Consider the following 14,313-nt stretch of genomic DNA (forward strand, 5'->3'; position numbering starts at 1 on the left):
CAAAGATACTGAAATCTTAGAAGCAGGATTTTTCAAACACTTAAATGTGATATAACAAAATAGTACATAATTATTATTTACATTCTAATTCAGTGCACAAATGGTTTGTGGAGGCTTACTAAAAATAATAGATTTTTTTAAAAGATTTTATTTATTTATTTGACAGAGAGAGACAGCAAGAGAGGGAATACAAGTGGGAGAGGGAGAGGCAACCTTCCTGCTGAGCAGGGAGCCCAATGCGGGGCTGGATCCCAGGACCCTGGGATCATGAACTGAGCTGAAGGCAGAAGCCTAATAACTACCACCCAAGAGCCCCTAGAAATAAGATTCTTAAGTAAAGCTATAAATATATTTTATAAACATAAAAATACAAAATAGATGTGAAGTAGAGAATAAGGGGAGAAAGACCAATGCATGCTACAAAACAGAGAAACCTCAAAAACATGTAAAAGACACCAAACACGAAAGACCATTTACTGTATGACTCCATGTACATGAGATGTCCAAGAAAGGCATACAGATACAGAACACAGATTAGACGTTGCCTGGGGCTGGGAATACGAATTAATCATTATTAGGCATGAGGGATCTGATAAAGGTGACTGAAATGTTCTAAAAATGAATAGCATTGTTTTTTTTGTTTTGTTTTGTTTTTTAAAGATTTTATTTATTTATTTGACAGAGAGAAATCACAAGTAGATGGAGAGGCAGGCAGAGAGAGAGAGGGAAGCAGGCTCTCTGCTGAGCAGAGAGCCCGATGTGGGACTCGATCCCAGGACTCTGAGATCATGAAGGCAGCGGCTTAACCCACTGAGCCACCCAGGCGCCCAAAAATGAATAGTATTGTAACAGCACAACTTTCTAAGTTCACTGGAAACTACTGCACTGTGTATCTCAAATGAGTGAATTTTATGATATGTGAATTATACATTATAAAGTTTTTTAAAAGATAATATAAAAATGCTTATAAACATACAAAAGCTGAAATAATTTATTACCAACTGACATGCCTTATAATAAATGTTAAAGAAAGCCCTCAGGCAGAGGGAAATGACATGAGAAGGAAATCTGGATCTATAAAATAAGAAAAGTACCAGAAATGGTAACAACATAAGTAAATATATAAGATTTGTCTTCATATTATTTAAATCTTTTAAAAAGATAACACACGGTTTAAACAAATAGCAATACAGTGAGCTTTATAATAGAAAAATTGTATAATAATCAGCATATATGACTTGGAGGGAAGAATTGGAAAAGTGCTTTTATAAGGTACTATATGCGAAGTAGTGTATCACTTGAAGATAGATTATGATAGATTAAAGATGCAATCTATAAACTCTAAAGTAAATCACTAAAATAACAGAGTTACAACTAATAAGCCAATAAAGGTGAGAAAACAGAATCATAAAACCTAACTTTATCAATTATTACATTAAATATAAACAGTCGAACACTTCAATTAAAAGAGATTATGCTATAATTGATAATACAGTTGTATATTTGAAAGTTGCTGAAAGTAAATCTTCAAAGTTTTCAACACAAGGAAAAAAATCATGAAACTATGTGTGGTTAATGGATGTTAACCAGACTTATGTGGTGATTATTTTATTTAATTATGCCAAGTATATTTATAAATTAAATTACTGTGTTGTACACTTGAAACTAATATGTTATATGTCAATTATAACTCAATAAACAAAAGAAAAAAAGGAAAAAAAAAGCCACAGATTTTTCAGATTGAATTTAAAAAGCAAGACCTAACTATAGTCTGCTTATGAGTTTTTTCTATTAAATGTTGAAAAATCTGTCTGTGAAGCTACCAGGGCCTGCTGTTGTCCTCAACAACAACAACAACAAAAAAAAGTTTTTTGAATTACCAACTGAATTTCTTTATTAAGTATAGAGTTATTAATATTTTATAATTTTTATGTTGTTTTTTGCTTTTGTTTTTAAAGTAGGCTCCATGCCCAGCTTGAGCTTAATATAGGGCTGAACTCACAACTCTGAGATCAAGACCTGAGCTGAGACGAACATTTGGATGCTTAATTGATTGAGCCACCCAGGTGCCCCAAGAAATGCTTTTAAATTATAAAGATACAAACAAGTTAAAATAAAAGGACAGAGAAAGACCTTCCATGCTAACAGTAATCAAAAGGAAGATTAGTGGACATGTTAATATCTGCCAAACTAGATTTCAAAGCAAATAATATCACCAGGGATAAGAAAGTCATTTCATAATAACAAAGGGTCAATTCACCAAGAGAACACTATAATCCTAAACACTGTAAGTACTTAATTGCAGAGCTACAAAATGCATGCAGCAAAACTGACAGAACTACAAAGAGAAAGACACAACTCCATAATTATAATCATACCTCTCCCAAAAACTGATCGATAGAACAAACAGAAAATCAGCAAGGTGCCTGGGTGGCTCAAGTTAGTTAAGCATCTGCCTTTGGCTCAGGTCATGATCCCGGGGTCCTGGGACTGAGCCCAGCATCAGGCTCCCTGCTCTGGGGGAAACTACTTCTCCCTCTCTCTCTGCCCTTCCCCCCTGCCACTCCACCCTCTGCTCATGCTCTCCCAAATAAGTAAATAAATCCTAAAAAAGAAAAGAAAATCATCAAGAACATAGGAATCTTGAACAACACTGTCATCCAACTTGCCTTGACATCTATGGCACATTATGACATAACAGAAACTCTACCCAACAACAAATAGCAAAATACATTGCTGTGAAATATATTCACAACAGAATACATTTTTCTCAAATACACATGAAATGTTTCTACTACAGACCACATTTCAGGCCATCAAACAAGTCCTTTCAAATGTACTCACTTAAAATTTAGGGGTGCCTGGATGGCTCAGTTGTTAAGTGTCTGTCTTTGGCTCAGGTCATGATTGGGCTCCATGTTTGGCAGGTCTGCTTCTCCCTCTCCTCCTCTCCCTACTTGTGTTCCCTCCCTTGCCGTGTCTCTGTCAAATAAAATCTTTAACAAAAAATTTACTCATTTAAAGGACTCAAGTCATGCAACATTATTTGACCACATAGAATTAAATTCAAAATCAGTACCAAAATGGTATCTGGAAAATCCTCTGATAACTGCAAATTAGCATACTACTAAAATAACCCACGGGTCAAAGACGAAATCCAAAATGAATTTAGAAAATAATTTTAATTGAATGAAACTAAAAAACATGTAAACACTGATGGGATGTGAATAAAGCTGTATTTACGAGTAAATTTGTAGGACTAAACACAAGAAAGGATTCAAATCTGTGACTTCAGTTTCCACATTAAGAAACTAGAAAAAGAGTAAATTAAACCCAAAGTAAAAGAAGGAAAGAAACAATAATTATCAGACAAGAAATCAGTAAAAAGGAAAACAAAATAATAGAGAAAAATCAATGAGGGACACCTGGGTGGCTCAGTTGTTAAGCATCTGCCTTAGGCTCCAGTTGTAATACCAGCCCCATATTGGGCTCCCGGCTCAGCAGAAAGCCTGCATCTCCCTCTTCCCCTGCTTGTGTTCCCTCTCCAGCTGTCTCTGTCAAATAAATAAAATCTTAAAATCTTAAAAAAAAAAAAAAAAAAAGAAAAGAAAAATCAATGAAATCAAAAGCTGGTTGTTTTGAAACCAATAAAAAACACTGGAATCAACTCTGGCAAGACACTGTGCTCAATGCTGATATTTAAGCTATTTATCCTGTCTCATTCTAAATTTGAAGAAATTATGAAGGAGACACAGAAATATTAGCTATATGGCCTCAGTGGTCATACTTCCACTCTACATATGTCTCTCTGAAGAGATGAGGCATATCCATCCATAGGCAAACCACATAACTCCTTCACACAACAGTTTTCTCAGAAGTAAAATAAATGGATTAGATCATCTCTAAGATCCTCCACACGTCAAATAAGAGGTACACGTCTACTATTGACAACTCTAAATAACCTGAAGAAGATGTCCTGATGAAAACCTGAGGGGCGCCTGGGTGGCTCAGTGGGTTAAAGCCTCTGCCTTCAGTTCAGGTCATGATCCCAGGATCCTGGGATTGAGCCCCGCATCGGGCTCTCTGCTCAGCAAGGAGCCTGCTTCCTCCTCTTTCTCTGCCTGCTTCTCTGCCTGCTTGTGATCTCCGTCTGTCAAATATATAAATAAAGTCTTTATTTTTTTTATATATATTAAGATTTTATTTATCCGACAGAGAGAAATCACAAGCAAGCAGAGAAGCAGACAGAGAGAGACAGGGAAGCAGGCTCCCGGCTGAGCAGAGAGCCTAATGTGGGGCTCGATCCCAGGACCCTGGGATCATAACTTGTGCTGATGGCAGAGGCTTGACCCACTGAGCCACCCAGGCGCCCCTAAATAAAGTCTTAAACAAAAACAAAAACAAAACCCCAAATTTAGCACTTTCCTCCAAAATAACCATCTTGACCAAAGTGTAAAAGTTGGTCAATCCACCCATAAATTTGTATGTTTCAATAGCAATCTCGGGAGAAAATCAAAATCTGTGTTATGAAAAGATAAACATATAAAAGCAGCTTAAAGGATACTTTTATTATGAAAGTGAATGAGCCTTGGGGTGCCTGGGTGGCTCAGTGGGTTAAAGCCTCTGCCTTTGGCTCGGATCATGATCCCAGGGTCCTGGGATCTGAGCCCCACATTGAGCTCTCTGCTCAGCGGGGAGCCTGCTTCCCCATCTTTGCCTGCCTCTCTGACTACTTGTGATCTCTGTCAAATAAATAAATAAAACCTTTAAAAAAAAGAGAGAAGAAAAGAAAGTGAATGAGCCTTTATGCTGATTCATAGAGTCCAGTAATACTGCAGACTTCCCAATTTTCCCTAGTTAACCTCAGATAACTTAGAAGTATTAAGTCAAGGCCCTATCTAAGACCTTTTACTACTAAATATTTTAAAATTCTGTCAAGCATTGGGCCTTAATTGTTGCAGAATGTTTTAATTTAATGAAATTCTGGGGTATGATCTCTAAAGGATGGGCCTAATGCCTAATTGAAGTCATGATCTCCAAAAAGGGGAACCACTTAACCCCACCTATTACCCACCTCCAATCATGGAACAATTACAGTTCCAGTGACTCACTAAAAGTTACACGTATAGTGTAAAGATGTGGGTACAAACAGTACAATAGCCTCTCAATAATTGTGTGATCTAACAAGGACCTATTTGCTCAGAGTCTCATTTCCTACATCTGTAGAAGATACCTATGCTCCGAGATATGAGGATTAAAGAAAAGAATGAATAAAATGTCCCCTCCATCCCCACTAGCACACAGCACTTCCATATTCATATTCATTTCCCTTAGGTTTAACCTCACCTTTTGATTTTTTTTTTGACAAAAACCTTCTATAGGTTAGGCTGTGCAATGTGAACATAAACACACATTTTTAGTGCTTCTTCAGAAGCTTTATTTCAAAACCACTGTGTAATTAAGATAGAGTAGGAACAGTCTTCCAAATTAAATAAGAATTAAATAAGACTGAGACAACTTTTGTAATAAATACCCACTTCAGAGTAAATAAAATCAAGTACCATCATGAAATGATGAGAATCCTATGATCACTATCATTTTTTGGAAGCAACTTCAAGAAATACTTAAATCTAGTCCATTTTCATTGATTCAAACATTATTCAATAACATTCAACAGATTAACTCCACTATTATGTGGAAATGTATTCCACAACTAATTGATTCTGGGCCTATTTGCTGGGATAGTTTTCCTTAAAATTAAATATCCTATAGGTACAATATAATTTTCTTGAAGGTGATTATTTTCATTTGAAAACCTCTCCTCTTCTCAAGCATTCTGAGCCAAAGCATTCTCTTTCATGTGCAGAACTGTTTTAACCAAGTCTTTGACAGTTGTACAAATCCAGAGCTACCCACAACTGAAGAAGTCCAGATTCTGCCACTTGCAAGTGGAGTGGGCGGCAAACTACTTTTCATTTCATATTATCAGTATCCATATACCTCTGGTGGCTCTTTTATTTTTTAAGTGTATATAACAAGCGTCCTTTAGAGAACAGTGGCCTGGAGATGAAAACGAAACCATTCTGGGATACCAAGGGACTGCTTTTACAAACACCACTTACCATTTGGTTCTCAACTGACAGGAAGATCTACACAGAAGTGGAAGGCTAGAATAACCCTAAAATAGCTGCACACTCAAAGCCTATGAACAGTTAACTTAAGGCAGAGCAACCAATCACTAGCACAAACAAAGCAGGAGCCCTCAAACAATGTTTTGAGGACAACCAATTTCCTTCAATCTCAACGGCTATGTATTCAAATCTGTATCTTAAATCTTTGAAGTGTACTGTGGTGTTACTCCTTTCTTACTCCAGGGAACCTGGTGAGAAACTGAATTGGCAGTCACGAAAACAAAACAAAACCTTAAAATCAGAGGATGAAAGAAATATAAACCTCCATAATAAATAGCCACGATAAAAAGAGAATCGGCCTATAGGTCATCCCACTCATTCTTTTCGGTGTTAACATGACATTTTGTATAAGTTACTGGATTCAGACTTGAAAGAAATGAACTTGAAAATGGGTCAGTGCCACCAAACATCAGAAGCGGGTGCTGCTCTGTCTTCTATGGCTAACAGGCCGTCAGCACGCGACAACGAAAAGACCACCTGCCTTCCCCCACCCACCAGCCGGCTCTTCAGGTAACACGCTTTTCTGCTCACGCTGTTGAGGCGATCTAGGAGGAACAGATTTCTTTAACACATTAACAAAGCAAAGAATGCAACACGCACACACACACACAACTTCTAGGAGGCTCGTCTCCTCCGTTCGAGGACAACCCGTCTCAAAGCAATCCACCTCAAAGAACGAGATGCCCGCGGGGGGCCGCAGACCCCAGCACGCTATCACCGCCCTGCTCTGCTGGGACCTCGGCCCGAGCAGCGCGGCTCTGCGCGGGGTGTAGCGTACGCCCGAAGGCCGGGCCGGGCCGGGCCGCGCCGCGCCGCGCCGCACCGCGCCGCACCACCGTGACAAAGCCACGAGCGCGGCGGCCTGCTTCCCCCCGGGCCTGTGCCGGACCCCCGCGGCCCGGCAAAGGCAGACGCAGGCCGGCGGGGCGCAGAGGCCCGGCCCCCTCCTGGTACTCACACACGCACAGCTCCACCACGTACGCGTAGTAGGACCAGACGACCACGAAGGTGATGAAGAGCACCGGCACCCAACCCACGCTGCGCTGGCAGCAGCGCCAGAATGTCCACGGCGCCATGTTCCGCTGGCGGCTGCTGCACCCAGCGCCCCACTGAAGAGGGGAGCGCCAGGCGCCCGGCGGCGGCGGCGGCGGCGGCGGCGGCGACTCCGGCGCTTGGGGCCGCTCCTTGCCCAGGTGCCCCGCCTCCGAGACGGAGCCCGCGGAAGAGAAGACGGGAGTCCCCCTCACGACTCCTCCCCTCGCCGCGTCGGGCCAGGTCCCGCCCCGGCCCTGCATCCCACCGCCCCCCCTCCCCCCACGCCCACGCCCTCCCCGCCTCCGCCCGCCGCAGCCCGCGCCGCGCCTCCGGGGGCGGGGCCCGGGCGTGGGGGCGGGGCTTCCGTTGGGAACTGCTCTTGGGGCGTGGCGGAATGGGAGAGGAGAGGAGGAACCGAGTACTGAGTGGGCTACGCGACGAAAGACACTTCCTCGATGGCTGACTGGGAGAGGAAGGGCTTTTGCGGATAGCGTCTCCCGTCGGGAGGCTGCTGGAAAGGACTCCTTTTCTGATTCGTGGGCCTTGGCCTCTCCGTACAGAACTTGTTCTCCTGGGGTCCTTCGGCCTCTGACCAGTTGGGGCCCGTTTTCGAACAGGGCCAGACCGTGCCCCATCCAACGTGCGGGCAAGGAATGTATATTGTTAATAAGCTCCTCCAGTGATTCCGAATGTGCATCTCAGGTTCAGAACCCCTATTCTTTGCAGTAATTTGCTCCGTGTTTCAGGCGGAACTGACCGAAGAAACCCCTTTCTGAGCTTTCCTCCCCAGGCGGAGGAGGCGCCCCGGGGACACCCAGGAGGCTATCATTTTTCAAAGATGGAAATGGTAGAAGTCCGTGATTTAGGATGGAAGCCATGTGATGTCTGTCAGTTTGTGTATGTGCTGCCGAAGGGAGCACAGTGTCCGTCAGTTTGATTTGAAACCCAGAAGGGGAGCAACAACCCTCTCCCTGCCCCCCAAACGACTGATGAAATTTCGAGTTTATTTACAACTGGAGAATGTTGCTAAATAATGCCTGTAGTCATAACAGCCTAAAAACATCACTGTGAAGACATCATAATACAAAGTCAGAAGCATTGCAAATAATTCCAAGCTGCATTTCCAGTCTCAGGTCTCTTCCGGTTAGACTGAGATTTTAATTAGCTGCTGCTCACTAACATCTTCATGAAGGGGATTTCCCCCTTTTATAGTGTGATATAAAGGTAGTGAAAGCAAATAATATTTAACCACAGCACACCAGTGTTAGAAATAATAAAGGTTGTATGAAACATTTTGTCCTTCCAGATTTCGTGTCTTCAAAGTCATGTGAGGGGCGAAATTGACAGTAGGTTAAAGGCATTACGGTGGATCAAATTCCGATTGTTTTCCAGAGAGGATGCTTGGGAGGGTTAGGCTTCAGGCTAGAATTTGGATAGTCGCAAAAACCCTAACTTAAAGCCTTTTCCCTTCCTGCCATCTATGTATATAAAAATCATCCTACTAAAGTTCAGCACAAGTGCCATGCCTTCCAACAGCCATTCTTAATCTGGAAATGATTCATTTCTGTTGTGCCATTTTGTTTATAATACATTTATAAATTTCCTAGAGCTGCCATAGCAAAGTACCGCAAACTGATGGCTTAACCAACAGAAAATTATCTCACAGTTTTGAAGGTTCGAAGTCCTAAGAAGATAGCAGGGCTATCCTCCTGAAAACTATAGGGGTTAATCCTTGCCCATTTCCTAGCTTCGGGTAGGAGCCTCCAGTCCTCAGCATTCCATGGCTTGCAGCTAGATCACTCCAATCACTGCCTCTACTGTCACAGGATGTTTTCCCTTCCTGTGTCTATAGCTCTATGTCTTTTCTCTTTTGGATTAAGGGTCCACCCTACTCCAGTATTACCTCATCTTAACTAATTACATCTGTAAAGATCCTATTTGCAAATAAGGTCCCATTCTAAAGCACTGGAGGTTAAGACTTCGACATGTCTTTTGGGAACACAATTCAACCCACAACAACACACACACATTTTTTTTTTTTTTAAGATTTCATTTATTTGACAGAGAACACAAGTAAGCAGAGCAGCAAGCAGAGGGAGAGAGAGACGCAGGCTCTCTGTTGAGTGGGAAGCCTGATGCGGGGCTCAATCCCAGGACCCTGGAATCATGACCTGAGCTGAAGGCAGACACTTAACCAACTGAGCCACCCAGGCGCCCCAACATACATATTTTTAATGTAATTGTAAATGTCACCTTGCCTACTACCTTGTGAGATCCTTGAAAGTAGAAGGTATTTTACATATCCTGTTTTCTCTACAGTGCCTTGCAAATCAGAAATATTCAATAACTGTATCTTTGAAGGCTTCTGCTGTGTTCCGGCTAACCTTCCTAACTCTTTTTTTTTTTTTTTTAAAGATTTTATTTATTTTATTTGACAGAGAGAGAGATCACAAGTAGGCAGAGAGGCAGGCAGAGACAGAGGGGGGAAGCAGGCTCTCTGCTGAGCAGAGAGCTAGATGCGGGGCTGGATCCCAGGACACTGAGATCATGACCGAAGGCAGCGGCTTAATCCACCAAGCCACCCAGGCACCCCAAACCTTCCTAACTCTTAAAGTCACCAGATCACATTAGTTTCTGATTTCTTAATGATTGTCATGTGTTCTAAGAAGATATTGATTCTTTATGGGATCTAGAGAATATTTCTGATCTATTTCCTTGTCCTGAGACCAACCCAGTGAGGATGCACATTTTTAGGAAGGTAGTAACATTTTCATTCTTTTGAGAATGTTTCCATCTTTTAAAAAAAAAAGTCCTTTTTAATTTTTATTTATGAGAATGATTCTGTCTTAAATGACTAGACATGAGTTAATGTTCCTTTGCCTGTAATCAAGAAGAGCTAGCAACATAAATTTCTTCTTTCCTTGTCCATATTAGACTGGTGATTTTACACCATCTCTGCTACTGATGGTGACAATGAAGCATCGTTTAAAGACTATAAGCAGGGTAGAGATGTGAATGGAATTACATTTTATAACGACCCCCCTGCCTTAGTGGGAAGAATGGGTCGGAGGAAAGAAAGACTAGAGGCAGAGAAACCAGTGAGGATGCTGTTGCAAGAGATATGGTGGCCTGAACTTGGGTGTGACAGTGAAGAAAGTGATAAGAAAGCTATTTAGAGCTTCTGATCAACTTTGACATGCCCAACTCTGCTCCAAAAACATAATAAATAATAGATATAAATGTAAAAATAGAAAATCAATCAGACAAACTGAGACTCAAACCTATCTTTACTTCTATCCTCCTAGCCCTCAACAAAGGAAGCAGAAAAAAGTGCTCAACCCCTAGCTAGGATCATGGCTTTTAAAAGAGACTGGAGGCCACACTGTAGCTCCCTGACCTGGAAGTAGACCAAACAGCCATCTGCCCTTGTGACTCAATATATGGTGTCTCTATTATTACCACCAGCCAGGAACCTCAAAATGCCATTCTAAGTTTTAGTTTTGAACTAAAAGCTGGAGAAGAATAAGGACAGTTTGAAGCATCTATGAAACCACCCAACAGAGTTTAGGGAAACCAGGTAGATATGGAAAGAGTGAAGAAGAAAAAAACACAAACTCACAAATTCAGAATCAAATAACAATGCCAAAACACAGAAAGAAATCTAATACTAAGAAAGAACAAGAACAAAAACAATCAGAACTTTAATTCACTCAAAATAAAATGAATTTTATGAAGCAGTCTTAAAAAGACTTCTCAAACAATATATGGCATGCCCAAAGAGGTAAAAGAAGGAATAACTTCTATCTAAATAAAACAAGAAATTGTGAAATACACAAAATAATAAACAAAAATAGAAAAAGAGCAGGTGGCTTTGAAAAATAACCATTTAGAAATCTTCAAAATAATAAAACATTCTTCTCAAAAACTCAATAGATAAAATAATGTAATCTGGATACCAGAGGGGGGGGCGCTTAGTAAGTTGGAAGATAGTGCCTCCTGCAAAACACAATACAGACAGTTTCAATATGAAAAGCACGTGGAAAAACACATATATTCACAGGCTTCAACATAAATTTCTATTAAAAGTTCCAGAAGAGACTGAGAAGAATATTAAAGAAACAAGTTTTGAAAAAATTAATTCCAGAATTAAAGTCTTTATGGCAAAGGGTCACTTGAATATCAACCAGAATAAATAGTGATAAATCTTCCCCAAGACACAGAGTGGTTAAACTGTTGAACATTTAGGATAAAGAGAAAAATCCAAGGTCCTGGGATCAAATCTTGCATCTGGCTCCCTACTCTGTGGGGAGCCTGCTTCTCCCTCTTCCTCTGCCTGCCATTCCCCCTGCTTTTGCTTGCTCTGTTTCTGTTAAATAAATAAAATCTTAAAAAAAAAAAAAAGTAAAAGACAAATTGAAAAGCAATTAATGGAATAGGAGCAAATATTTGCAAATCATATATCTGATAAGAGATTGATATAAAGAATATATAAAGAACCCCTACAACTCAACAAAAGCAAAACAAAACAATTCCATTAAAAAGTGGGCAAAGGATTTGAACAGCTATTTTTCCAGACAGATACATACAAACAACTGATAAGACACTCAACGAACTAATCATTAGGAAAATGCAAAACTAAACAAAAATGAGATACCACTTTACATCAGTTAGGATGGCTATTATAAAACAAACAAAACAACAAAAGCAGAAAATAACAAATTCTGAGGTTATGAGGAAATTTGGAACCCTTGTGTGTTGCTGTTGGGAATATAAAATTGTTAAGCTGCTGTGGAAAACATATGGCAATCCCCCCAAAAATTAACCACAGGATTATCATACAATCTACTTCTGGTATGTGCCCACAGAAATGAAAATAGTGACTCACGCAGATATTTGTACACCCATTTTCAAAGTTTTTATTTACTTATTTGACAGACAGAGATCACAAGTAGGCAGAGAGGCAGGCAGAGAGAGAGGGGAGGAAGAAGGCTCCCTGCTGAGCAGAGAGCCCAATGCAGGGCTCGATCCTAAGACCCTGGGATCATGATCTGAGCCAAAGGCAGAGGCTTTAACCCACTGAGTCACCCAGGCCCCCCTGTATACCCATTTTCATAGCAGCATTATTCACAGTTGTCGAAAGGTGACAATGAAGACACTATCTACACATTCATCTAATCACTTCTGAACTTTAGAGATCCAATCATCTGCAGGCATGGCTGGACAAACCAAGCAACACAACAGCCCAGGCTCAACAGATGAGAAAATTTGCCTATAATTCAAAGGAACCTGTAGGACAAGTAGTTACTAGAGATATCATCACCAACTCTACCTAATGAAATCTCTAACATGAAGAATAAAGTTATTTTTTAGATTCCAAATCTCTTGAGATGGTAAAGACTTCCAGGGACCTTGATGAGGTGGTACCAGAATGCCTGCTCCCATGACCTCATGGGCCTCCAATCGACTGCACCCACCTTCCCAGGAGACTCTTGCCCCTGTCAGCTAGGATGCAGGAGGCAGTTATTTAGATCAGAGGCCGAAATCTATCAGCAGAAGGGAGCAAGGGGAAAGGACAAAAACAGGGAAGCAATGTGTTTTGTTTTGCAGTTCCCACTAAGGAGCTGCTTAGCTAGGTGTTTTGCCTGATAGCCCCTATGTGAGTGAGTTTGAGGTGATTTGGAGATGAGGACCTATCCAGAAGCCCCGCTGAGTTGTCCCCAAATTACCTGTAGCTCATTATAATACCAAGATCTCCTCATATGGGCTGGGTTTTCCACTGTTTTTTTTTTTTTTTTTTTTTTTAAATATCCAATGTATGTTGACATGCTAGACATGTGCAAGTGAACCAGAGTGCCTAAATAATAGAATTTGTGTAGGTTCCTTAATGTATGGACAAGCTCCCTTCCCCCACCACTTACTACACTGAATGAAACTTCCTGTACTAATCCTATGGTGAAACAGTACCTTGAAAGCTATTTCCCTGTCTTCTAACTTGTAATAAGTAATAAAAGTCCTTTGCTTTCAACACTTCCTCGGGCTGTGTTCAATTTAATGGACCCCAAGCAGTGAGCCCCTTGAGTTCGGCTACAATAGCAACCCAAGTATCCATTGTCAGAAGAATGGATAAACAAAATGTAATAAATACATACAGTGGCATATCATCTAGCCATAAGAAGAAAGGAAATTCTGACACATGCTACAACATAAATGAATCTTGAGGACATTATGCTTAAGTGAAATAAGCCAGTCACAAAATGACGAATAATGTGTGATCCCACTTATGTAAGGTACCTAGAAGGGTCAAATTCATAGAGACAAAAAGAAAAATGGTGGTTACCGGGGTCTCGGGGGAGGGAAAATAGGAATTATTGTTTAATGGGTATGTTTAATGGGTATGGAGTTTCAGCTGAAGAAGATGAAAAGTTCTGGAGATGGATAATGGTGACATTAGTGAACATACTTAGTACCTCTGAACTGCACATTTAAAAAAGGTAAATTTTATGTTGTGTATTATATTTTGTCACAATAAAAAGAGTGGAGGCAAAGGAAAGACATTTTCAGACATGAAAACTAAGAAAGCTTACCACCTACAGACTCTCACTGAAAGAGCTATTAGGTGATGTATTTGAGCATGTAGAATAGTGATCAGAAAGAAGGAAGGTATTCGAAACAAGAAACAGTGGTGAATACAGCCGTTGGTAAAGTATGTGAATTTAATTGTAACTAATGCAAAAGCTTAAAACAACCTCTTTTATGTTTAAAAAGGAGTAAAAGGAAAGCTCTGGCCAGGGGTAACCAGATGAGGGAGCAGATGGTACATAGAGGTAATTAGATGTTAAGCTTAGGGAGAGGAAAAAAAAATACAACTACACACACAAAAAAACCCACAAAACAAAACCCTAAAGGCCTGAGATATAAGGAAAGCCATTTTAGATTTCTTTTTAAGTCAGCATGACTGTACATAAACTTTGTAATCTCTAATTTATGGCCCACCAAGCATACATATATGGTGCACCTACTTTGTAAATGAGTAGCCTAAAGGGAAACCATCTTGTCCTTAAGACATTGATCAATGCTCCTACTCTCT

The 14,313-nt window shown here is 40.5% G+C and overlaps 1 protein-coding gene across 2 annotated transcripts in view; it reads right to left on the minus strand.

Moving 5' to 3' along the window:
• Window positions 1–7,518, minus strand: part of ZDHHC20 (zDHHC palmitoyltransferase 20) — a 70,791-nt gene extending 63,273 nt beyond the window's left edge. Inside the window, exon 1 of one of the 2 annotated variants that reach the window (XM_082701684.1) lies at window positions 7,150–7,518. In XM_082701684.1, coding sequence (XP_082557810.1) covers window positions 7,150–7,486 — 337 coding nt within the window. In that variant the 5' untranslated portion in view covers window positions 7,487–7,518. The remainder of the gene's footprint in view (window positions 1–7,149) is intronic. The other variant, XM_082701685.1, reaches the window with a different exon arrangement.
• Between the last annotated feature and the right edge of the window lie 6,795 nt (window positions 7,519–14,313).

This window comes from Mustela nivalis (genome assembly GCF_964662115.1).
Source record: "Mustela nivalis genome assembly, chromosome: 15".
NCBI lineage: Eukaryota > Metazoa > Chordata > Mammalia > Carnivora > Mustelidae > Mustela > Mustela nivalis.